Consider the following 26,502-nt stretch of genomic DNA (forward strand, 5'->3'; position numbering starts at 1 on the left):
CGTTTATACTTCCTGATGCACTCACATTTTTTCCTAAAAGTGAGTGAAAGTAAACAGACATAACTCAAACAGAAGAGTCATTCTAAAAGACAACTTTGTTTGCAACTCAAGGCTTTGAGTTGCAAACAAATTATTTTTACATTTAGAAATAATAAATGTGTAAGTTTATACTCCATTGGACTTTTCCTTTTTAAATTACACTGATAGCTTTTTACTTCATGGTTGTAGGTTTATTGTTTTTTCCTTCTTGTGATTCTGAAACAAATGTCTCAAGTGGGTGATTTTTATCATAGGTTGACTCGTTGGTATTAGAACTGCCTTGAACTGGAACAAGTAGGAGTGTAACACACACCCAGCTCAGATACTGGCTTCAGGAGAGCAAGACCAGACTCTCAGGTTTTTGATTCTCATAATATTAGAAAATCTTGTGATGACAATAATATAGGTAATGATTCCGACAATCAGATCAGGTGTGATATCTGCTTGTTTTCTTCCTTCCTCTCTTTCTAATGTGAGCTTCCTGCTCTATCACTTCCACCTCTTAGTGTCAATATAGGTTTTATTTTACTGGTATTCGGCTTTAATGTGAGATATAGAATCTTACAGTTGCATTTGTTGCAGCACCACCTTGTTGAATACTTGAATACTTTGTCATGACTGTCGAACTAAAATACAACATAAACTTCAATGAGATGGTGCAATGAATACAATAGACATAAAAAATTATATATAACATATAAACATACCTTGCTGGCAAACCCTTCTTTAGAGGTTAAAATGAAGTCTTTATGACTAATCTCCAGTACTCATTACACTGTTCTACTTAAACTGGAATTTTCTGCTGACACTTGTTGTTCTCCTCATATCTCACCAAGGGGGTTCATCTCTCTTAGGTGCCCCAGTGGAACAAACATCCTGAATATTAGTTCCTACTTAAAACTTTCCTAAATAAATGTCCTAATAACACAAAGAAAATTCCTAATGCAAAATAAAACACATTAACTAACATTTAGCATTTTGGTAGTTTGAGAACTTGTAAAATATATTAGTCTGGTATTGTGATATATGCACAATATGTAGTGAGACCCTACCCAGAGGTCATTCCATGACTTTTTGTCCAACCAGGGAGATTTTTTTTACCATCTTTGAAAGCAGCCTAGATGTCCAGGTTTCCTTAGGCTATTTTAACATTTTATTTTAAATTATCATCTTCAGCAGATGAAGGCACATATTTAAGAAACAGAAAATTTGATTTATCTTCTAAGCTTATGTGATTTTTTTCTTTTTTTTTCTGGGATTTAAAGTTCAGAGTTAGACTTAATAACGAAGCCCAATTCTGAACTCCAGTAAAGTGAGATTTACTTTATTGGAGTAAATTTGACTTCACATAGATGGAGGCCCCTGATTGCAGGTAGTAGAAGGTTTCCATGGGACCTTGTACAAATCACCTGATTGAACATCAGTTAGACCTTTCTGATATAAAGAGTGATTTGTAATGTTTAGAATGGTTTATTCATTCTGCTGTCCATCTGACCATCCATCTGACCATCCATGTTCTGATCTGGTTCCAGCTGCTCTCCTGGGTCTGAAGTCGTCCGCCGAGTTCAAGAAGAAAGCCGTGTGGACCAGAGCTTTCAGCTGGTAGTTCAGAGGATCCATGGTACAAATATGGTAACGTTTGTACACAACATCTGTCCTACTTGGTGAAAGAAACTTGAGTGGAAACTGCTGCTGTTGCTCTTTGTTCAGTCATGAGTTCAGTCAGAAACTTGTCTTCATTAAACTGCTTCAAAAATCTGACATTTCCTTTTTCCTTTTGTGCAATCTGAAATGTTCGTTTGATAAATCAGACGGTTTGAAAACAGAGTCATCCCGTTGTCCCTGAAGAATCCAACTCTGAGTCATTTCTGTTTCTTCCTCTTGTAGCGTTTCTCCAGATGGTGTTTCCTCTCCTTCAGCAGCTGCCAGACTGTTACCGAGCCTCCTACATGAAACACCAGCACAGCTGCTGTTAGAAAGGCTGGCTTAGGGTTTTATCTCCAACTCTTTTTTTTGATCAAATACTTTTTATTGTATTTTTATGTAAACACAAAGCAATAGCAAAGACACATACACCACAGAAATCCCTCCCATACCGGATCTATTATCCTGATTTATACCCGTGTTATACTCATAACAGCCAATTTTTTGTACATAAATGATACAAACAATATGTGATGGGTGTGTCGAAGCAGGGGAGCATCTAAAACGTGCATGTCTGTGTTCCTTGAGGACCAGTGTTGGGAAATACTGATTTCGAGAAACCATTGAACCTAATATTCAGTGGCCTGCAGATAAACAGCCAAACAGTAACCACAGACAAAGTTTCCTAGAGAGGAAAATTGAGTACCCAGAGAGAACCCACATATACACAGAGATGACATGATAACCCCAAAGCAGAAAGAGCCCAGGCTGGAATTGAACCCAGCACCTTCTTGCTGCTAGGCAACAGAGCTCTCAACTGCAGCTCCTGTTTGCAATCATTCTGAGATTCCAAGGGAAACCTCATCAGAGATATCTCTGATCTGAAACATAATCTAGGAGAATCTTCAAAGAAAATCAGGAATGGATTCTAATGTCCATCAGAGCCCATCAGTTATATCTTTATAACAGAGAACATTTGAGATGGAATGAAGATTAAATGTCAGAAAAGTGAAAACAACATAATGAAGGCCCCATGCAGTGTGTGTGTTTTCAGTTGGACTGCTTTCTTTCCTTACCCACAGCGAGAAGCGGCAGGTAGAGCAGCAGCAGGGAGGGCAGGTGGGGGGCTGACGGTTCCAGGTACGGCAGCGCCTCATAAATAATGACACCTGGAGAACAGAGAGAACTGGCCTCAGCTGCTGCTCATCAGAACACCTAGTGTGTAGTTGATCAGTAGCTCACATCCAAGGTTTTATAAAACCATTCATGCCCTTATGATACTCAACTTTCAACATCCTTTACAAAAGGGAAAGTGTGGCTGTACATTTGTTTCCAGACTACTGTCTGTTCTACAGAATACTTTCTGTAGAACGGGGTGTCCAAAGTGCGGTTGAGGGGCCATTGGCAGCCTTTGGACTTTTATTCAAGATTGGCTTTCCCAGCAAAGGTGGTGGAAGGAGATTGTGATTACTTCATTTGGACAAAATTAGTTAGGTACAACACATAGTAAATCTGACTGCATTGATCCAGTGACTTTTATTCTGAAGCAGACTTTAATGCACCCAAATTTGCATTTAATTAATTTATTAAGCTTGACCAAACACATAGACAGATTTTATTGCCATTCAACTGGCAATGTACAAATTGAAAGAAATTTCATTGCAAGGCTCCAATAATAAATAAATAAATAATAAAAGGATCAATATGGCTGGAAATGGCTGCTGTATAATGTACAGCAGCCATTTCCAGAGAAATAGTGACCCACATTCTGTTCTTGTACTGAGAATATATTGAATTTTTGTATATACTTTTTCCAATGGAGTCCCATATAATGGTCAAGCTGGATGCCTTTCTTTCAGTGAGAAAGAAAGGCAGGTTTTGCCTCAACATTGACCTCTTTCCTACAAAAATGTTTACTACTTTGTTTCATTAAAATTCTGCATAATTTAATGTACAGCAGGTAAAAAACTGAACATTTTTTGTAGAGTTGGCTTTTAAAAAAGTTATAGTTTTTATCCTCGTACTGTAGCCCTGTACTTTTAACTTGCTGATTTTGGCCCATGGGACAATAAGTTTGGACACCCCTGCTGCAGAACCATCATTGGCTACAGTTTCAGTTAGTCTCTGTGGAACCAGTAGGCTGAAGATGTTTTTCTTAGCATCTGATTGGCAGAAGTTTTGCCACAGATTCTCAGTGGTATTTCAATCTGGACTGTAAATAGGCCATTTTAAAACAACTGGCTAGATGTCCGGGGTGGTGGAACCTCTGCCTTAGTCCCAGGTCTTCTGCATTTTCCTTTTGCTTCATATTCACAAATTTGTGAACATCACGGAGTAACACAAATTTGTGTTACTCTGTGATGTAAAGTGAAGAACAATGAAGTTCCTGGTTGTAATGCGACAACATGTGAAACATTTTAGGAGACATCATGATTTTCAAGGCACAGCATGCATTCAGAGTTCTGAAGCAGACTCACCTTCAATGACAACTGACAGGATGTATAAGGGGATCCAAAGAGAGTAACGGCTCCACAACATGGCGACAGAAGGTCTTTCCATAACACACAGAAGTTCGTGAGGGTACCTGAAGTACAGACAACACACAATATGTGACAAGCAACATGGACATGCAGTGTGTTGCACTCTTTGACATGATAAGGGAAGTGTGTTTGGACATTACAGTTGGCAATATCCTCTTTAGTTGTATTTCTACACAAATCCACTTCCTCTAATTGTGCTTTAACTGAAGGAAGCAGTGTTAAATTCCAGCCAGCATCAGAAAGTGACATTGTTGTTTTTTTAACCAAGGCACAACAGCACAAAACAAAAACTAATTTAGGGTTAGCAAGCAGCATCCCCAAAAGCCTCTGAACCTTTGTAAAAACAGACCTCCAAGTTTTGATCTGAAAGTGTAGTAGGTGTGGGAAGAAAACAAATGAGCCGATGATACTGAGGTGATTTTAACTTACATGGATTATAACTAGACATTGCTAAGAAAATCCTTCTGGCTCAAAAACTACAATAGACATAAACTGTGGAGGCTTATTACATTAAATGTGGCAACAAATGTCATTCAAGATAAGAATGCTCTTGTTTTATGAAGTTGTGCTTACAGCATGGTTGCATGATGCATCTACATTTGCAAAATTTTAAACATCTACTATTACTATTAGCTAGGAATGGAAATGTGAAAACAGCTCCAATTAATTCTTTTGATTTGGAAATAATAAACTGACATCATGTACAAAGAGACAATGTTATAAATGTGGAACAGAGATATGTGACAAAGAAAACAAAATACTGTTTATTTTTTTAAACTAAGTATCACAGATAAAGTAATAAGCATGTCTGCACAGTTACAATTATAGCAAATAATATACTGATATTATGAATAATATACTTTTTGCTTTTGGTTTCTGCAGCCTTAAATTAGGTTTGAGTAGCTCAAAGAATATAGAATGTGTGTACTTATAGTGTGAAGAGTGCAACTAACTGACCAATTTTTATGTGCAAAATTGAACAAATGCCTATTTACTACAAACATCTTCTCACTTTTACTTTGAAACATCTGAGTGAAACAGGCTTGGTGCTCATAAGATATGTGACTGGCTGTTGGCTCACCGTAAGAGGTCCAGTATATTCCACAGGAAAAACTGCACACACACCACTGGCTTACTTTGGATCTCTTCAAACATGATGACCATAATCAGCAGAATGTTTTTCTCAATCACCTAACCAAAGAAATCATGATGAAACCAGAGACTGGTTAGAATCAAAAAGACATCAACAAAGAGGTGAACTGCTGTACACACTTGGATGAAGCGAGGAAGGAGCCTAGCCTTCTCGATGCCGTCTGCGATGTGGAAGATCTCCAGGATGGAGAGCAGCTGGCAGAGGCTCATCACAAAACCCACAGAGTAAAATGTGTCTGCCAGAGCATCTGCAACAATCGCAAAAGGCAATTAAACTAGAGAAACATCTGAGAGTCTTACTTTCACTCAGAATTGAAACTACTACTTTCACTCAGAAGTGAAACTACTACTTTCACTCAGAAGTGCACTTGTGAGTGAAAGTCACACTCACAAGTGTGACTTTACTCACAAGTGTGACTAAAGGTACAGCTTTACTGTACCTAATAAAGTTGTACCTTTATTAGGTACAGCTTACTAAAACCCTCTTTGGATATAAGCAGTTTACTTTTAAAACTTCTTATATTGGGTTGAGATTTGGTGACTGTGGAAGCCTTTGAAGTACATGAATTCATTGTCATTTTGAGATAAGCTGGTCTTTATAACATTATCCTGCTGGAAGCAACTATTAGAAGATGTGTACACTGGTCATAGTCATGAAAGGGTGGACATGTTCAGTAACAATACGCAGGTAGGCTGTGGAGTTTAAACAATGATCAATAGTAAAGCCAGTCCCAGTCAGCGTGGTTTTGCCCAATAAAGTTGCAATAGAAGTTGCCCCCAGTACTTTTAAATTGTTTGTTTGGGAGCATTTTGTGTTTCCAGTAGAAATGAGAAACGGCAACAGAGTGACAGACAAGACATGAACAATATGTAAACACTTCAAGAATATATTACTGTGCACTGTGACTAACACTAGCACAATGCAAAGAGACCTTCAGGACCATCACAAGTGAAGCAATGACCAACACTGCAGACATGCTGAAAAATATTTTTGCATCTCAGCTTCCACACTCATGTGCGTGCTGCAGCAATAACAACATAGATTGGCATTTTTATTGCAACTTATATGAGGCCATTTTCTGTTATGGAAAATCTGGGATTTAGAAGACTTCTTAATACTTTAGAAGCTTTAGAGCTCAAGGCCAGAGTTGTTGGCTATGACAAGTGCAGGACGCTTGTCGCTTGCTGACCGGCATTGGTGGAACTTGAAGAACTGGCGGCAGCTGAAGGGCCTTAAAATCCTCCCCTTAAGACTGGTGTATGTCTTAGACCGATGTACAGGCTCGGGAGCTGGGGAATCACAAAGTGGCACTGGGAACAGAGGCGGGTCGTTCTTGCATCTCTCAGAGGCAGGGGCTGGAGAGAACTGTGATACTCAGGAGACTGGCAAACACTGTGAAGCTTAGGAGACTGGGTAGTCTGGAGCCCAAGAGCTAGCCGTACAACCTAGCTCCACAGCTGTGGAAACCTGGAGCCCGAGGGGCTGCTGCTGATGTAAGAATGGGTTCTGATGTTGCTGGCTGGGAATGTGGCTCGAGACGAGACTGGAGAAGGAGACATGACTTTGCTGCTGAAGATGAAGCCGCGGCTGGAGAGTGGAGACCGGGAAGGAGTAACAAGAATTGTGGAGAAGGGCAGAAGGCTGGGAGCTCTGGCTAAGCTGGAGGTGGATTGCCAGCCATTACTGCCAGAGCTGGAGGTAAAGGCTGCAGAGTGGTGCCACTCTGCCTCCTTCAACAACTCCGTTAAGCCTATGGAAGGGAGATTTGGAATCCAGTCCTGCACCACATTTACTTTGCCGCCACAAAGCAAATCTTCGGGGTAGTGAACATGGTTTTGCCATGGTGTCAATTCATTATTTTCCAAGTCAGTTGTAATTGTTCAAATTCTCTGAAATACAGGAATTCTGCTGGGTCCTACTGGCTGGATCATTCTGTCATGTTCAGTGTTTTTAGAGTGAACCCATTAAGAAGCAGGCATGTAAGTTAGAGTTGATTTTTTGTGATTTTAATGAAAAGATGACGAAACTTGCAGATAAAGGCAAAAAAGGAACACGACCATGAAGTCCAGGGGGCACCGACAATGGGGATCAGACTGGAAAGATGACAAAGATGACAGGATACTAATGAATCAGAAACAAAGGCTTAAATAATGGGGATTTTGAATGCTGAACAAAATACCTCTGCTGATTGCAGGTTTGGTTGGAGGGAGAGAGAAGGTGGCACAAGGGGCAAGGAAGTGTACACAGAGAAAAGGGAAGTAATTCTAACACTACAGATTAACTTGACTAAAGAAACATAATAATCTAGAACTACAAAGAATAACTATAATAATTAAATATAACTAGAAACACTAAGAACTGAACTAAAGGAAAACAGGAACAAGACAGATTTAACCAAAATAAGAAAGTAACACAAAAATAATAATAAAAGTAGAATGAAATCATACTACAAAACAACCTAAATGCCCAGAATCTAACAATAACCTTATTTGCATTTATTGTGAAGGCAAAACATTTGTAAAGAACATAAAGAAAATGAATAGTTTACTTATTTTTTAGTTCTTTTTTATATATGTTCAGTTTTTCGAAGTTAGGTGTGAATGTCATATTTCTTTATGAAAATTTAGAAGGCCATGCATAGCTGAAGCTCTGCTCCATAGTCTGAGGAGATTCAATAAATCAGAAAAAGAGACATATCAGTTGAATTTGTGACAAAACTTCTAAATATAAGTAATGAAAGTCTTTTTTGCAGCATAAATTTGATCTTGTTGTCTTGAAACTGTTGTTAAAATGTTGTTCAGTCTTAGTCTTGTTTTGGTGAACTAAATATTGTGTCTCGTCTTGTGGGTTTTAGGTATCGTTCATTACACTCCTGTTAGATGAAAGATATTATTATGAATACAATGACTGTAGTAGGTTGGAGCAAAATTTCCTGTTTTTATTTTTCAAACCATTCTGAGTAAATCTGAAAGATGGCTGTGAATACATTGCTAAATTGTCTTTGATTTCCTTAGTTTGGACATCAGAGATCTGCCAATAATTATGAGAAACCAATCTTATCCACCAATCTTATCTACCTTATCAAAGGTATGAAAATCAGCCACTGTTTTCTTCTGCTCTGCCATGAGATAGGACTGACTGACAGATCCACCAGGTCACGTCTATGGAGCACAATTAACAATACTCACCCCACTGTTGACAACTTAGAGATTTTGTCATTAAATTTACCAACTTTTAGACAAAAAATTGGTATCAACCAAATTCGGAATCAGCAACTCCAGGCTTTTTCATGATCAGTGATTAACCAGAAAACTATAATCCATCCACCTCTTGTGAAAATTCCAATAGATTAGTAGGTTCTAAAATTACCAAACCATCTCGCCTGATGCCAACAACCATCATTCTGATGTTCAGTTTGATTTTTCAGAAAAATATTTGCTGTATTTTGCTAAATTAACAACTGCAAAAAAAAAAAAGGAAACAATAAAAATTTAAACAAGCATCCTCCTGTAAATGTTGGGATTTAAAGGCTTCCTCAGGCTGGTTTTCTTCTGCTAAACAACCTGCAGTTTTAGTTATATGCATTTCCCAGGTGAAGGCCAAGAGCTATCAGTAATCCAGAACTTCTTTCATAAAAATAAGCTTCAATTTATTTCTATTTAGTCTGCACTCCAACATAATTACCTCCCTCTTTTTCTTTAGATTAATGTTAGTTCAGGTCAGTATTATTTCCACAGGAACCTTTTTATGTAAATGGATTGCATTTATATACAGTTTTAAACAGTTAATGATATCCATTTGATAAATTTCAGCTCATTCTAATGTAGCAGATTCACATTCAAATCCAGTACAGTTTAGTTTCCCATTCGACAGTAACGATCCCAGGACAGGAAGACTTGCCTGTCCAAGAATTGAATGGTGGACTTGCCTGTCCACCATTCAATTCAATCTTCCTTGAACCTATCTGCCACCCTAAGCAAGTACTTGGCAACAGTGGAAAATAGCACCTATTACCTATTAACACCTATTACATATTAACAAGAAGAAACCACCAACAGAAGCTCTATTTGATAAAACGATTGTTGCAGAGTTCAGTCACTTTCATTCCAGCTGTGTTGCTCATCACCCCCCCACTTTCATGATCCTGAACTGTTCAATAAACTCAATGTAAGTTAGTGGGGAAACCAGCAAGCCTGGTGCTGACAGCGCCGTTTGGCTTCAATCAGATAGATCCAGCTTCCTGTTGGGAATAGATGGTGACGTCTTCAATTCAAACCATAGAACAACAATGTAACCTGCAACAAGCTCTGGAGAGGCTTTCAGCATTCATGTTGGAGGACAGAAATGCAGCAGGATGATCATATTTTATTTTTTTTTAACTTACCTTGACCAAAGGTAAAAAATCTTGCGATGGTGTTAGCCAGGATCCATGTGTGACCACAGAATTGGAACAAGTTATAGGAGAAAATGTAGACCAGCCTAAAGCTGTACCTGCAGGAGAAGAAGTCACAAAGATATTTAGTTCTAAAGACTTTATAATACTCAGATACACCGGATTGATTTCGAATTGGAGTCAACTGTGAGATGCTTTATAAGATGTATCCTTGTTTGTATCTTCTAGCACCTCTTATCTCTCTCCATTTAAACTCGATTCTGAAATGTCCATTCTGCTGGAACCGGACAGTTTATTGTTGAAACATCACAGGTTGTTGCTTCAGGCATTTATGTGATGCTCTTATGAGATTTCAACAATAAAATCTTAAGCTGAACATTATTAAAGACCTTGGATTGATCAACATTTTTAACCTTGTACAGACAGTGGGTTTTATGTCTGCTTACGGCCTGTTGATGCTGGTGGTTCACACTGAACAAAAGTGTGATAGGAGGGACTGTTGAGAAAGAAAATCTAATTTGGAGAGAGGTCAGAAGCATATGCAGAGATTATGACAAACATCATCCTCAACAGTCTAACAATCTTAACTGATAATATGTAATGCATAAATAATGGATCTATGTCAGACAGGATACATGTTCACCTTATGGACTAACCCACGACCTGCTGACATACTGCATAAAACGTCTGACTTTGTAGTAATTGTCTTTTCTCTGCAGAGCTGAGCCATTATGTGAGCATAATATTTATCAATCACCATTTGTTTTCATAAATTACTCTGAAAGAATCAGAAGGCTCACATCTTCCTTACAAATGTTTCCATAACTTCACAGCAGGGGTGGCCAATCATTGGCCAAGTGGCCTCATAAGATCAAGCACTTTCCCTCCAAAACAGGTGGTGGCAGCAGTTATAATATTAATATACTTCTGTATCTATTAACATAACAAGGCCTTTAAAAAATTATCTATCTTTAGTAACATATTTTGAGAATATGGATGTTCTGCGAAATGGCTCTGGTGTCGATCAGTTGTTGGTCACCTTTGAGTGAGCAACAGTCCCATCCTGGCCACCTCTATGAAAATTCTCTGATTCCGCTGTCTGCTGTGAGAACGACCAGTGAGGATATATCAGAAGGAACTGCTAAACTGATGCTTTTAACTCTGCAACATCTCCTTCTTCTGAGCCTTAAAGGGCACATATTGTCATTTTATAGCACAGTAAAATAATTATGTTATCTTCAGTTGTCATAAAAATTTTGTATATGATTGGAAAGAAGTTTGACTTTGTAATTTAATGTCTTGAAATTGGGCCTCACTCTGTCTCTTTAAGAACTCCTGCTCTTTCTGAAACGTGCCTTCAGGAACACAACATGGCTCCTTTATTAAGACTTAACGTTTTTACCAGCATTTCACTGAGAAGTAGCTCCTCTGATGAGCTCAGCAGATGCTCAGTTCCACCAGGTGTTTGCTTATTACTGCTGGGTAGTCCGAAGGAGCTGAGAGGGGGATTTGTGAGATGGAAACTCTGAAGCTTGAAACAGCAACTCTGAGGAGGAGCTGCAGGTCCATGAAGATTAAAGGATTTGTCGAACATGCCTGAAAGAATCAAGGCAGTTCTCTAGTGGTGTTTTTGATGAGGAAATAATTTTATAACATGATGTAAAGTTCAAAAAAGTCAATTTTACATCACACTGCCCCTTTAAAGAATGAACTGCTAACTTCTATCTGTGCCCTGGTGTGCTTTTTAATTTGCTGGAAATGAGTTATGAGACATAAAAGGTTTTCCACCATCAACCCAAAACAGTGAGATAAGAGCAGACATGTGGGAGGGTGCTCATAGTAAGTGAAATTTGACAGGACAACAGTTTGTTTTGATTAACTTTGACAGTAATGCAATCAGCTGATTGGATATTTAAAGGGGATTTAAAGGGAACGTGTCTTGGCCAGGTCTGGAAGGGTTGGCAACCTGCTGTTGGTCTTTCACACCCACTTTGCCACACTGACTCCAGAAAGTCCTGGTTATCAGGATTTCGAATTTGCCACATTCTATGGATAAGGATCATGCTGCCCCTGCCTCTCAGAAGTGTGTTGAGTTAATGTGTGCAATAATTATTCATGGTGAAGCTGCAGTGCAGTCATGGGAAAAGAAAGGGCTCCTTACTTCAGCTGAGCAGTTTTACATATCAGGACATATTAAAACATGATCTGGTCTGTATTAGGTTCAACATTTTTAGGGTTGTCCAATGATAAATGGAAAAACACAGCAGATTTCACACTGTCATTATTTATTAAACAAAGATAAAACCAAAATGGAAAAGCTGTGTGAGGAAAAAGTTGCCACTACAACAGGAAGTAATTGGCAGTGATATTATGAGGCAATTTCCAAAGAATATCAAGTCCAATATTCTACCGTTGGAAGGATGTACAATTGACAATATTCCCAGGAGTGGATGTCCCAGCAAATTTATCCCAAAGTTAGAAAATGCTCAAAAAATGACAAAAACTCTAAATGTTAATGTACTAGCAGTGGCGTTAGAAAAAGATCCAATAGGCATGGCGGGTGTGGGAGAGTTGAAGAAAAAAGTTTCTCTTAGGTTTATAAATTTGCATCTGATTGAAGAACAAGTTTACTGGAATTGTATTGTTTGGAAAAATTTGTTCCAAATACACATTTGGAATAAAAAATGTGATCCAGAGGTAAATTAAAGTTACAGTGGGCTCATGGTTTTAACGAGGTGAGGGAAAACAGCCACATAGCTTAAAAAACAGAATACTTGAGATCATCTCTATAAATGCTTATAACTGCAGTAGTTCAAGCACCAAATGTTTTAATATGCAATAATGCATGGAAACAGTTTTAGCACTACCTTAGAAGCTAACAGCAACTGTCTTCCATATTGCTCGTCTTGGAGGTTCAGCCAATCAGCACCAAAGAAAATGACTGGCACTAATTGATTGGCTGTTTTTCAAAGACCAACCAATACCGTGTCAGGTAGAGTAGGTGTTTCAGCTTCCAAAGCAATTTTCCTTTGATTATAGACCTTATGAAAAATAATCAGAAAATAGACAAAAGGCCTTCTGGGAGTCCAGTTCTGTTTGGGCCAAGCAGACACCACCAGGGGGCAGTACACGGTGGACATCACATAAACAACTGGACATCAGTCATTCTGATCAATTATGTCAGGGGAGAAATGAGTGCTAGACTCATATTCACTCAGTCGGAAGAGCTCTAGACTGGCTCCCTGAGGTCTGGGAGCTTCTGCTGTTGATGATAGTGAAAGTTTTCTTCTCTGCCTGGCCTTCTGCTGCTCCTCTACTGTTAATTGCCCTTCTATGAGAATGGGAGGAATCTGTCAGCTTCGACTGTGTGCCTTTCACTTTTAACCTCCCAGAGATGTTTCCAGATAGGTGATGTAAGCTTACACAAGTATGGGTCATTATGTGAAAGTGGAAACCAATCAATAAAATCCACTAAAACATGCAAATCACCCCCCATGCTAAACACTCTAAAAATAAAAAAACATGTAATACAAATAGAAGTGCACCGATTGCAGTTTTCTGGATCACCGATCTTGAAAAAGCCTGACCTATTGATTCCGATTTTGGCCAATACTGATGTTCTTCTCTGAACATCATTAAGTATAGTGACAGAGTAGGCACATTGGTGACAGTTGGGTGACCTGCTAGGCGGGATGGTCAGTCAGTCTCTCATGGGCAGCTGAGCAGAAAGAGACAGGGGCTGATTTTCAGACCTTTGTGGAGGAAGAGCATCAGCTGATAACCCAAAATTAAGGAAATCAGAGAAGTTTCACCATCTGACAAAGCCAAAGGCACAAAGACCTAATAACAGCTGTTGGCACTGTTGCATGGTGGTGAAGGCATGGTGATTTGGGTTTTTTTTAACCTTAGGACATGCAGAGCTGGCAGTCTTTGAGTGAACCAAGAAATCCTCTGACTCAATGTGAGCTGATGCTTTGCCCACGTTTCAAGAATGGCTGAGAAAAAGAGTAGCGTTGTTGAAATAGCTCTGCCAAAGTCCATTCCCCAACATGATTGAAATATTGACGAGTGGAATGAAATTCCTCTGACAAAATCAGAGTGTAGAACTTGTTGTATTTTAGATCTATTAACATTTAGAACAAAAGCCAGATCGTTTTTCATTATGTCCTGATATGTGAAACTCTAAACTTATACTATTTTTACTGTGGCTGTATGCATAAGAATAATGTCAATGGGTTTCACCAGAATAGAATAAAATGATTTTTACTGGGGAAATGCCAGTGTATTATCAGCAAATAATAATTGAAAACGTAAAGAAATTTATAGAGTTGTATGCAGAGAAAAAAGCAACACAGATATGATTAAATAGAAAAATAAAGAAAATTATCGACCTAACGTGCTAGATTTTCTCCATCACACTGGGTATCTCAGTGGGTGAGGTAGTGTTTCAAACCTCATCTGTAACTAATCATTTTGGTCTAAATAATTAAAATGTTATCAGGTTTCACATCATTTAATCAGCTCAAACTAACATATAAAACTTTAACATGCATTATTCTAATTGTACTAGCTCATGTTTCAGGTAGAGACTTAAAATATGTGCTGTAGAAATGTTCTATCACCACAGAAAATGTAAAAAACTATAAATGAGAAGCTTACACATAGTAAACATCATCAAACCATATTTGATCCTTTAAGTACATCTGAGTGATTTTGGAAGTATTTCATGGGTATAATCCAGTTTTCCCAGGCTGTAGTTAAGGTTCACATATGAAAAAAATCTAGATTTTTAAACTTAGTCTCCATCGGTATAGCTGAGCATTAACTACAGCCAGTCATTTCTAAGCCCACCCTAAAGAGAACATTCCTCAGTAACTCCACTGTGACGCTCAATGTTCTCACTCACATGCTCTCGCTGATGCCTTCCTTCAAGCAGATTCTGGATCTGCTCTCAGTTCAGATATCCATGTTTCCAGTTTGAGCTTCAGTTCAGCTGATCTGATACTGCAAACAGACCAAATGCTGCAAAGCTTCCTCTGTGCTGACTGCAGCCGTTATGTCTTCACTGAGAATAGGAAGTGAGAAAATTCCATGTGCGAGCCAGGCTGTTGAATAGTCCCGGCCCCTTAAAGAAAGCTATGAAAAGACTGGCTGACAAGAACATGCAGTCCGAGTGGGGAGAGAACGGGGCGGGGACAATGGAAAACGCATGTATATGTGCAGGAATGACTCAGACACCTCCAGGCGCTGACAAGAATCTAGAACTGTTACCTCGAGTTCTGGGTAGACATTTTTACAGACTTTTTTTTCAACTCAAAATGTATATATTTTTGCACAGTTTTGACTTGGTTTCTGTTGTGAATGTGTTGTTTTTTTCAACAAATAGCATTTTTTTTGAGCATCTATAATCTAATTAAAGATTTATCAATTACTAAATTATTCATCCATCCATCCATTATCATACACACTTATCCCTAGTGGGGTCACCATGGGTGCTGGTGCCTCCAGAGGTCAAAGAGTGAGAGACAGGTTGCCCTGGACAGGTTGCCAGTCGATTGCTAAATTATTAAAATAGTTGACAATTATTTCAATAAACAATTACTGGTAATCCAATTAATTAATTGTTTCAGCCTTAGAAACAACAGAAAAATTGCAGAGGGAAAAAGAACAATGTTCTGACAAATGTTACATAAAAATCTAAAATATGTATTTTATACTAGTCTAACCATGAAGGATACATAGAATAATAAATAATAGTAAATAAAATGTATGTCTAATTAAAGAAGGACCCCACTGTTTTGTACGGTGGAGGACCTGTAGTGAAGGGGTCATCACTAAGTTATTTAGACGGATAATGATCCAAAACAACCAAATCAACCCAGAAAAGGTTCATATGACTCTAAATCCTGTGAAATTAGATCTGTGGTGGGAGCTGAAGTCAAAAAGGAATCAGGGAAGAGCCAGAATGGAAGTTTGATGAAGATTGATGTTGGATTTAACATTTTTCAGAGTGAGATTATGCTAGTGGAATAATACCTGAACTGATTTTATTCTGCTAGAATAAAACTTTTTAAGTGCCAACCAATTAATCCAGGTCTGTCTTATCTTTGTTTAATATGTATCATCCACCACAGCATGCATGGAAAGTCTATCTTTGTCAGTATTCATGACATTGTGCTGCAAAACAATCATTTATAACACCCCCAATTTTAGTTTTAAGATGAGTAGAATATGTGCAACCCTTTCTTTTATCCCTCTCTGGATTCCCGGGCTGACCAGCCACTTCCTCTGCCCTGTGAGGCGGGGCTGTGCTGCTCTCTAGTGGTTATAACAGAAAGATGTGGCCCAGCTTAGCTCCTGGAGATCATGTAGGGCAGGGGTGTCAAACTCAATTTCACCAAGGGCCACTTCAGCATATTGGCCACCCTCAATGGGCCACATTGACGGTATAAATCAGGAATGCCCAAGTGCAGTCCTCCAGACTGCAACTTTTAGATGTGTCCCTGCTAAAACATACCCCAGACAAAAAGTTGACTTCCCTCATTAGCAGCAACTCAGTTCTGTAGAGGCCTATGAATGAGTCAATGATCCAGGTGTGTTAGAGAAGGAACGCATCTAAAGTTGCAGAGTGATAGGTCTGGAAAACTAGACTTGGGCAACCCTAGCATAAATGTATGAAAATACAATGTTAAATATAAATTAAACAACACCTCATATTGTTAAATAACTGATTTTATGTATTCAAGTTTTAAATATTACATTTGAGTTTGCATGGATGTAAAATTACTGCTCAGTTTAAAAATTACAATATTTTTAAACTGAACTGCTCAACTTTGCTCTTTAGCTCGTTAGCTTGTAGATGTTTCAGTTTTATTCGCTGGGAAAATTAATCTTTGTCTGCTTTAAAGATAAGCAGACAAAGAATAAAAACAAGTTTTGATATTAACTCTCAACTTCATTCACAAAACCTTTTCGTTATTTATTACACAACGAACATGTATTTCACATAAGAACAAAACAATTAGGTGATGTTGCCTGTCCTTGAACACAAAGCTGATCCCTCTTCACCCTGTCACCAACTCACACACATCCTCATTGTGTTGTGTTCTGTAAATAAACACAAAACACAAGCAAAATCAATAAACTATATGCATATGCCAGTATACTGAGCTTTGGTTTTACATTCATTCTATTTAAATTTAATTTGATCGTGCTTACCAATGTTTTCTGGCCGGATGTCTTAGTTCTTGTGCTGAGGCAATCCGCAAAACGGCGTGTAGGTTTTCGTCAGTAATGCGCGATCTGGTCTTGGTCTTGTTTAAATTCATTATTGAAAACATCTGTTCGCTCAGATAGGTGCTTCCAAACATGGACAAAACACGAGCTGCATGGAGTGGAAGCTGTGGCATCAAATCAGGGGGCAGTAGACGGTAAAAGTCCTCGATTGAAACATCACGGAACTTCGCTCTTTAGCTTGTTAGCTTGTCGATGTTCCAGTTCTTCTTCTTCTTCTTTTCCTTTTTTATGGCGGTTGGCAAGCAACTTTTAGATGTGCATTACCGCCATCTACTGGAATGGAGTGTGGATCGGGACGCTAACTATATACACCCCCCTCAAAACAAACAAAACAATAAAATAAATAAATAAATAAAAATAAAATAAAAATAAAATAATAATAATAATAAAATAACAACACTTAAATCTTTTCTATCAATTTTGTTTTCTTAAGGTAATTAATTAAATAACTTATATCTTTAGAATTAGAAATTTTTCCCAAAATATCTTGTAAATTTAACTGTAATTTATTTTCTTGTAACCGGCTAACTAATTTCCTTCTCTCAACAGAATATTTGGTACAGAACAACAAAACATGTTTTACTGTCTCTTCTTGACCACAAAAATCACAACTTCCAGTTCGATGTTTTCCTATTTTAAATAAATTACTGTTTAACCTTGTATGTCCAAAACGCAACCTAGATATAACTGTTTCCTCTTTTCTATTTCGTCCCGTTCTCCTCATTGCACCAACTTTTCTTTGAATACTGTACAGCCATCTACCAGTTCTATCTTCCTCCCACTGTCTCTGTCATCTTTCCTTAACCTTTTGTTTAATAATAGATTTGATTTCTTCTCTACTAAATGGAACTAATATATCAATATCACTATATTTTGAAGCTTGTTTTGCATATTTATCAGCCAACTCATTCCCTCTTATTCCTATATGTGATGGTATCAATGTAAATATAACTAATAACCCCATTGCTTGAATTCTATATGTTATTAACTGAATTTCTAATAAAAGATCCGGTCTACTAATAGCACGATTATTTTTTAATGAATATAATGAAGAACTTGAATCAGAGCATACTATGCTTCTTAATGGACGGACTTCCTCAATCCATCCTAAAGCTAAAATAATTCCCATCATCTCTCCAGTATAAACTGATACTCCATCAGTAATTCTTTTACATTTTTTAACTTTGAATTCTGGAACAATGAAAGATACCCTGCTATAGATTACTGCTATTTGAGTTTTTAGACGCATCTGTAAAAACTTGGACATATCCATAGTACTTACTATCTAAATATGATTGAACCAAATATGGATCTGAAATGTTTTCTCCTTTCCTTTTCTCCAACAAAGTTAAATCAACAACATTATTATGAAATAGAGACGGATAAACTGGTGAAAGAGGAACTGTTTGACTAATGTTTATATCAGATAAACCAAAATCTTTTATAACATTTTCTATCTCCCATCCAAAAGAATTTAATTTCTTCTTTTCTTTTTCCCAACTAGATTTTAAAATGTCTTGACATGGATGATTTCCATCATGGCCCTTTAAATTACACCAATAATTGGACTTTAACTGTAATCTTCTGAGATTAGGTGGCATCTCTCCCATTTCTATTAGCAAAGCTGACGTTGGAGTTGTTCTAACTGCTCCTGTACATAATCTCAAGGCTTGATACTGAATACTATCTAATTTTTTTAATAGTGTTTCTGATGCTGACCCAAATACAATACTTCCATAATCAAATACAGACCTTATTAACCCAGTATATATTGATTTCAAAGCCTTCCTCTCAGCACCCCATTCACTTCCCACCAAACACCTCATTACATTTAAAACTCTCTTACATTTATTCACTACTTTTTGAATATGATTTTTCCAAGTAAGTTTTTCATCCAACCATAAACCCAAAAACTTAAATTCCCTTACCCTTTCTAATTCATGATTATATAGTTGCAGTTTTAAATTTTCAGATGCTTTCTTCCTTGTAAAAAATAAAGTCTTTGTTTTGTCTATAGAAATTTTAAATCCTCATTTAAATGACCAGTCTTCTATAATACTAATTGCTTCTTGTATCTTTTTAACAATAAACTTTAAATTTTTCCCCCTCTTCCATATTGCTCCATCATCAGCAAATAAAGAACACCCCATTCCACTTTCCAAATTGTCAAACATATCATTAATCATAATAGAAAAAAACAAAGGACTTACTATACTTCCCTGAGGTGTACCATTCTCAACAAAAAACTTTTCTGACAATTGTTGTCCTATTCTTACTTGTATTGATCTATCTTGTAAAAAATCCTTTATCCAATAAAACATTGATCCATTAATTCCCATTTTTTTCAATTTAATTAAAAATCCATCTTTCCACATCATATCATAAGCTTTCTCTATATCAAAGAAAACAGCCACTACACTCTCCTTGTTAACTTGCCCTTTTCTGATTTCATGTTCTAAACATAATAAAGGATCCATAGTGCTTCTCCCTTTTCTAAATCCACTTTGACATTTTGATAAATATCCCCTCTTTTCAACAAAGTAGCTCAATCTTTCATTTACCATTCTCTCCATTATTTTACAAATATGAGAAGTTAAAGCAATGGGTCTGTAACTTGCTGGATTTGACTGATCTTTACCTGGCTTTAAGATTGGAACTATGATTGCTTCTTTCCATGCCAGAGGTAAAATACCCACTTCCCATATCTTATTATAGAATTCCAATAAAACCTTCTTAGATGAATTGCTAAGCTTATTAACCATAATATAAGAAATATTATCTTTTCCTGGAGATGAATTTTTTGATTTTCCTAAGGCATTGTTTAATTCAAATAAAGAAAAGGGACTATTCAATAAATCATTATTTCTTACATTTTCTTCTAATAAATTTACATTTTCATTAATTGTACAATTTCTTCTGCGGTTTTCTTCTGCGCTTAAATTATTACAACTATGAACTTTAACAAATTTTTAAACTAACATATTTGCTTTCTCCTCCTCAGTCACAGCAATAACATTTCCATCTTTCAGAACTGGATATCCATATTCCCTTCTAATTCCATTCATTCTCTTTATCATTCCACAGACTTTTGAAATCTTTGGTTCCCTACCTACAGAATCACAAAAATTACTCTAATAAACCTTTTTTGCATTTTTCACCGTTCTTTTAACCAGAGCTTGTGACCTTTTATATTCAATAAAATTCTGAAAATTCTGATTTCTCTTTAACAATCTAAAAGCTTTATTTCGATATTTAATTGCACCATCACATTCCTTTGTCCACCATGGAACAATTTTCTTCTTATATTTTCCTTTTTTCCTTTGGATTGTTTCTCGAGCAGCCCCTAAAATGGCCTCACAAATAAAAGAATTTACCATATCAACATCCAAATCTATATTAACTTTTTGCATCTCTTCATCATTTATTATTTTATATTTTTCCCAATCAACATTTCCAAATATCCATCTTTCTAAGTTCTCATTAACAATTTTTCCTATTTCTTTACCAATTTCAATAAGTATAGGGTAGTGATCACTACCTATAGTTGATTCTCTTAATATTTTCCACTTACTAATCCCAGCCAAATTCTTTGAAACTAAAGTTAAATCTAACGCTGATTCTGATTTATTTCTAATATTAATTCTCGTCCCTTCTCCATTATTAAGACAAACCAAATGTTTTCTATCCATTATTTCTTCCACCACTTCTCCATTTGCATCATTCCTATTACCCCACAAAGTACTATAAGCATTGAAATCTCCACAACAAATGAACTTTCTTCCTATATTTTTAAACATTTCCTCCATTTCATCTAAATCCAATTTTTTACACGGATTATAAAAATTTAATATATTAATACTTTCTTTATTAATCCAAATTTCCACAGATAACCATTCTAGTGAAGCTCCTTTTCCTAAAAATCTATACTGTATTCCTTGTTTTATAAATATTACACATCCTCCTCCACTTTCTTGTTCCCTATCTCTTCTAATACTATTATACCCTCTTATGACAAAATCTAACTCTGGTTTAAGCCATGTTTCTTGAATACAAATAATATCTGGTTTATTTTTCAAATAGTTTAAATATCCTTTAAATTCTTGTCCATTTGCTAACAAACTTCTTGCATTCCATTGTAAAATAAGCATTAAATTCTTCCTCCACCTTGCTTCCCATCTATTTCAAGCCTTTTATTTATCAACTCCCAAGATAAATCCTTCACAGCTAGAAATTTTTCTGCACCTTTCACTATAATCTTGATTTTTTCAGTTTTCTGTTTCACTTGATCAGTACAATTAATAACATAAGCCATGAATAAAATTAATTTATCCATTGTAATTTCCATTCCTGACATTGTTTTTTGACTTGGTCCACGATTTGGACTAGAAGACACTTGCTGATTTTTCTGAACTATTCTTTTTTCTTGAACACTTTTTGCTGCCTCTGCATAAGAAATGTTTTTAACTACTTTCAGCTGTTGAATTTCTGCTGCCTTTTTCCTTGCTTCACACCCTCCATATGCTACATTATGCTGACCACCGCAGTTACAACATTTCAACTGTACATCTGCTCCACATTCATCATATCGATGATCTCCACCACATTTAGCACATCTTTGCTTCCCTTTACACACTGATGCAATGTGACCATACCTTTGACATTTGTAACAGCGCAAGGGAGGAGGAATATAAGGTCTAACAGGAAAACTCAAGAACCCAATTTTCACTTTATCAGGAAGAACATCACCTTGAAACTCCAGAAGTATCGAAAAACTTTCTATTTTCTCCCCATCCACAGATTTTAACAATCTTTTCAATCTCCGCACTTCACCACCATGTATATTTCTTTTAAGTTTTTCTAAATCTTCCTCAAGCGGAATACCAGTGATTACACCACGTGATACTCTGTTTTCTCCAACAATTTTCTTTTCACTCACAATCTTTTTACAAATGTTATCAATCTGCATGCTTTTATTCTTTTGTTCTTCAGATTTACATTTTATCAACATATTACCATCGCGCAAGATTTTTACAAACTCAACCTCCCCTAGTTTCTTTTTTATTTCTCTAGACACTGCTATCGGACTGAGGTTTATGTTCATATCTTCCTTCCTTCCTGAATTACCTTAAACTCCTCATTTACCATTTTCCTCCTAACCACTCTGTTTTCTTCATCTGAACTATATTCTTCTAAACTTCTCTTACTATTTAGGTTACCAATCTCTCTATCATCTTTCGAAACTTTTTCCTTCCCTCTACCCCTTCCTCTACCTACCGTAGTCCATTCGTCAAAATCCATATCATCTTCATCACCACCCCATCTACCTTTGTGGTCATCCCAATCCAGTCACACTCCAGTTTATGCCAACCGCCAAAATAACAAAACCCTTTGTAAAGTTGTTTCAAAAACTCTCGCTCAAAAAGTCATCTGACTGGGCTTGTCAGCAGTGCCACGCAGAGTTCTTCTTCTTCTTCTTCTTCTTGGTATTTATTGGCGGTTGGCAACAAACTTACAGTAGCATTACCGCCACTTACCAGTATGGAGTGTGGTTCGAGATGGTCTATAAACTTTCACTTTCTACCTATTCCCTCCATTAACTCCTGATTAAACATACCCCCACACATACACACCTGCTTATATTATCCAACTTGCTTATAGCTTTATATACCCCTCTTTGATATTCTTTACACATTCACACCCAACTTGCTCTACTCATATCCTATGAAATAGCTTTGTTTTTTTAAGATACCGAATAATTATTTGAATATGTCTACTCCCGAAATCTCTCCTCAAAAATTCTATTAAATTAAACCTTTCTACACACTCTCTCAGCATGCATCTTCTCTCTTCTTCATACTTACAACACTCTAAAATAACATGCTCTATTCAATAGAGCATGTTATTTTAAACAATAGAGTCTATTGTTTCAGACTTCTCACAATAATCACACTTTCCAGTTTTATGCTTCTGTATTTTAAAAAGTGAATAATTAAGCCCTGTATGACCGAACCTTAACCTTGTTATTATTCTTTCCTCCTTCCTATTCCTTCTTCCTATTCTTTTCTGTCCTACAGCCGCCTGAATTTTATAAAACCACCTTCCTGTTAACCCTTTATCCCACCTTCTCTGCCATATTTTCATCAGCTCTTCTTTGACTTTACTTTTCCCTTCCGATTTACTCATCTTAACTGTAAAACTAATAGGATTATGTATTGCCTTCTTTGCCGTTATATCAGCCTTCTCGTTTCCTACTATCCCTATATGTGCTGGAACCCACACAAATGTAACTACTAATCCCAAATGTTGTATTCTAAATAGATTATGATATATTTCTAATAAAATGTCCATCCTACTGTCCGTATTATTATATTTTATGCTTAGCAAAGCTGAGCTTGAATCGGAGCAAATTATTGCTTGCAAAGGCTTTACTTCCTCAATCCATTGTAAAGCCAAAAGTATTGTTAACATTTCTCCTGTATAAATTGATAGCCCGTCTGTGATTCTCTTCCCAATATACACTTTGAAATCTGGAATTGTACATGCTATTCCTATTTTTCCGTCGATTTTTGAAGCATCTGTATAAATTTGGACATCCATCCATCCATCCATCCATTTTCTGTTCACCCTTGTCCCTAATGGGGTCGGGAGGGTTGCTGGTGCCCACCTCCAGCTACGTTCCAGGCGAGAGGCGGGGTTCACCCTGGACAGGTCGCCAGTCTGTCGCAGAGCAACACAGAGACATACAGGACAAACAACCATGCACACTCACACCTAGGGAGAATTTAGAGAGAGATCAATTAACCTAACAGTCATGTTTTCGGACTGTGGGAGGAAGCCGGAGAACCCGGAGAGAACCCACGCATGCACAGGGAGAACATGCAAACTCCATGCAGAAAGACCCCGGCCGGGAATCGAACCCAGGACCTTCTTGCTGCAAGGCAACAGTGCTACCAACTGCGCCACTGTGCAGCCCTTAAATTTGGACATGTCTATAGTAATTATTTAAATGTGATTGCACTGCATACCTTTCTACAACATTTGACTTATCTTGTTTTTTTACCAATATTGATAAATCAACTATAGCTTCTGGTAAAATCCACGGTGGTATAACTGATATTGGATCTGTTTGACTAATTTCCAGAGTGTCCACTTTAAGTTCCTTTACTTCCTTTTCAATTTTCCATCCATAACTCTTCATCTCTTTCTTTTCCTTTTCCCAAGATGATTTTAAAATTTCCCGAGTTGGATGTCCACATTTATTGCCCATCAAATTTCTCTATATCTATAATAACCTTTTGTATTTTTTTAACTATAAACTCTATATTCTTCCCTCTTTTCCAAATAGCTCCATCATCTGCAAAGAGTGAACAGCCCATGTCCTTTCCAATATTTTCAAATATGTCATTTATCATAACAGAAAACAATAATGGACTAATAATACTTCCCTGTGGCGTACCATTTTCCACTACATATTTATCTGAAACAACCTCACCTATTCTTACCTGTAATTTTCTGTTTGTTAAAAAGTCTTTAATCCATTCATATATCTTTCCTTTAATCCCCAATTTGTATAATTTAATTAATAAACCCTCTACCCACATCATATCATATGCTTTTTCAATATCGAAAAACACAGCCACTACACTTTCCTTGTTTACTTGAGCTCTTCTGATTTCATGCTCAAGACATAATGTTGCATCATTAGTGCTCCTCCCTTTCCGAAAACCACTTTGATAATTAGAAATAAATCCCTTTTTATTTAAATAATACACTAACCTATTATTAATCATTTTTTCCATTATTTTGCATAAGTTTGAAGTTAATGCTATTGGCCTGTAACTATCTGTTTTTGAATGATCTTTTCCTGGTTTAGCTATTGGTACAATTATAGATTCCTTCCATAACTCTGGTAATTTCCCCGCCTCCCAGATTTTATTAAATAATTTCAATATTATCATTTTTGACTTATCACTTAGTTGATTTATCATTCTATACCAAATTTTATCTTTACCTGGCGCTGTATTTTTGGTCTTTTTAAGCACTCCGTTTAATTCCACTTTGGTAAACTCCACATTCAAAAAATTATTTGTATCTTCCTCATTCTCCATTAAATTTTTATACTTAAGAACAGTATTTTCTCTTCCCTTTCTTCCCTCTTCGCTAATGTTATTTGTACTATGTATCTTACTAAAAACTCTTGCCAATACCTCAGCTTTTTCCTCATCCCTAATTATATCTACATCCTCAATTTTTAATACAGGATAATCAAACTCTTTTTTAATTCCATTCATTTTTTTAATTACTTTCCAAATCTTCTCAATTTTTGTATCTCTTCCTATTGTACTACAAAAATTTCTCCAATAATCTCTCTTAGCTTTTTTAATAATCTTCCTTACTACTGCTTGCTTCCTTTTATAATCAATTAAGTTCAAATATATTGGGTTACGTTTTAATACCTTTAAGGCTTTATTTCTTAATTTAATTGCTTCCTTACACTCACTTGTCCACCATGGCACCTTTTTCTTATCATTAATACTCCCTGACTTTTTAATAGAATTCTCTGCAGCTTCCATTATTATCTCTGTAATACTTGTATTTACTTCATTTATATGCATATTAAAATCTACCTTATCTAAATACATTTCACTCACATATCTAAACTTACTCCAATCAGCCTTATTAAAGTCAAATCTTTCCCCTCTATTTTTATATTTATTTCCAATTATTCCTATATAATTGGATATATATAATCTATACAAATGTTAGATCTATATCTGATTCCTTCCCCGTTTTAACATTGATTCTTGTACCCCTTCTCTCATTAATACATACCAAATTTTTCATTAGGCCCGAGCAGCAAAGCGCTGCGAAGGCCTATTGTATCTGTACTGTTTCTTATTACGATTCTGCCCCCCCAAAGAGGCGCCTTTTTGGGGGCTTTATCATATTCAAAAACTCACCAAACTTGGCGCGACTAGAAAATTTAAAAATTTTGAATTTTAAGGTTGTCGCAAAAATCGCAAAAAAAATTGCTCAACGGTGGCAACTAGCAATTTTCTGTTGACACAATGGTATGAACGTCCTTTATCGTAGAGACATGAAATTTGGTACACTTGTAGAGCTCACCAAAAGACTCAGAACTTACATTTAATGTTATAAGCCAACTATCACAGGAAGTCGGCCATTTTGTATTGAAAGTCCATTTTTGACCTCGATTTTGACGTTTACAGCCTTCGTATTTGATCGAACTCCTCCTAGGGATTTCGATTGATCGGCTTCAAACTTGGTCAGTCTGATCATAAGGCATGTTTGATTTAAAGTTATCAAATTGGTGAGTTTTGGAGCATGTTGAAGGGGGGTTAGCAGGGGTCAAAGTTCACCTACTCGCCATGAAACACGAAACTCTTATATTTCCTATACAAAAACACATAAAGGGA

The 26,502-nt window shown here is 36.6% G+C and overlaps 2 protein-coding genes across 6 annotated transcripts in view; one reads left to right on the plus strand and one right to left on the minus strand.

Annotated features, from left to right (window-relative positions):
* Positions 1-1,797, plus strand: part of focad (focadhesin) — a 74,810-nt gene extending 73,013 nt beyond the window's left edge. For all 5 annotated transcript variants that reach the window (XM_028038515.1, XM_028038516.1, XM_028038518.1 and 2 more), the window contains one exon: positions 1,572-1,797. In XM_028038515.1, the coding sequence (XP_027894316.1) occupies positions 1,572-1,645 (74 nt within the window). In that variant the 3' untranslated portion in view covers positions 1,646-1,797. The remainder of the gene's footprint in view (positions 1-1,571) is intronic.
* hacd4 (3-hydroxyacyl-CoA dehydratase 4) lies at positions 1,284-14,977 on the minus strand. The gene is made up of 7 exons (XM_028038586.1): positions 14,676-14,977; positions 9,761-9,867; positions 5,496-5,623; positions 5,305-5,414; positions 4,161-4,267; positions 2,760-2,852; positions 1,284-1,984 (listed from the first exon to the last, which is right to left on the minus strand). Coding segments are annotated over exons 1-7 (630 nt in total). The 5' UTR covers positions 14,678-14,977; the 3' UTR covers positions 1,284-1,901.
* Between the last annotated feature and the right edge of the window lie 11,525 nt (positions 14,978-26,502).

This window comes from Xiphophorus couchianus, chromosome 14, assembly GCF_001444195.1.
Source record: "Xiphophorus couchianus chromosome 14, X_couchianus-1.0, whole genome shotgun sequence".
NCBI classification, from domain to species: domain Eukaryota; kingdom Metazoa; phylum Chordata; class Actinopteri; order Cyprinodontiformes; family Poeciliidae; genus Xiphophorus; species Xiphophorus couchianus.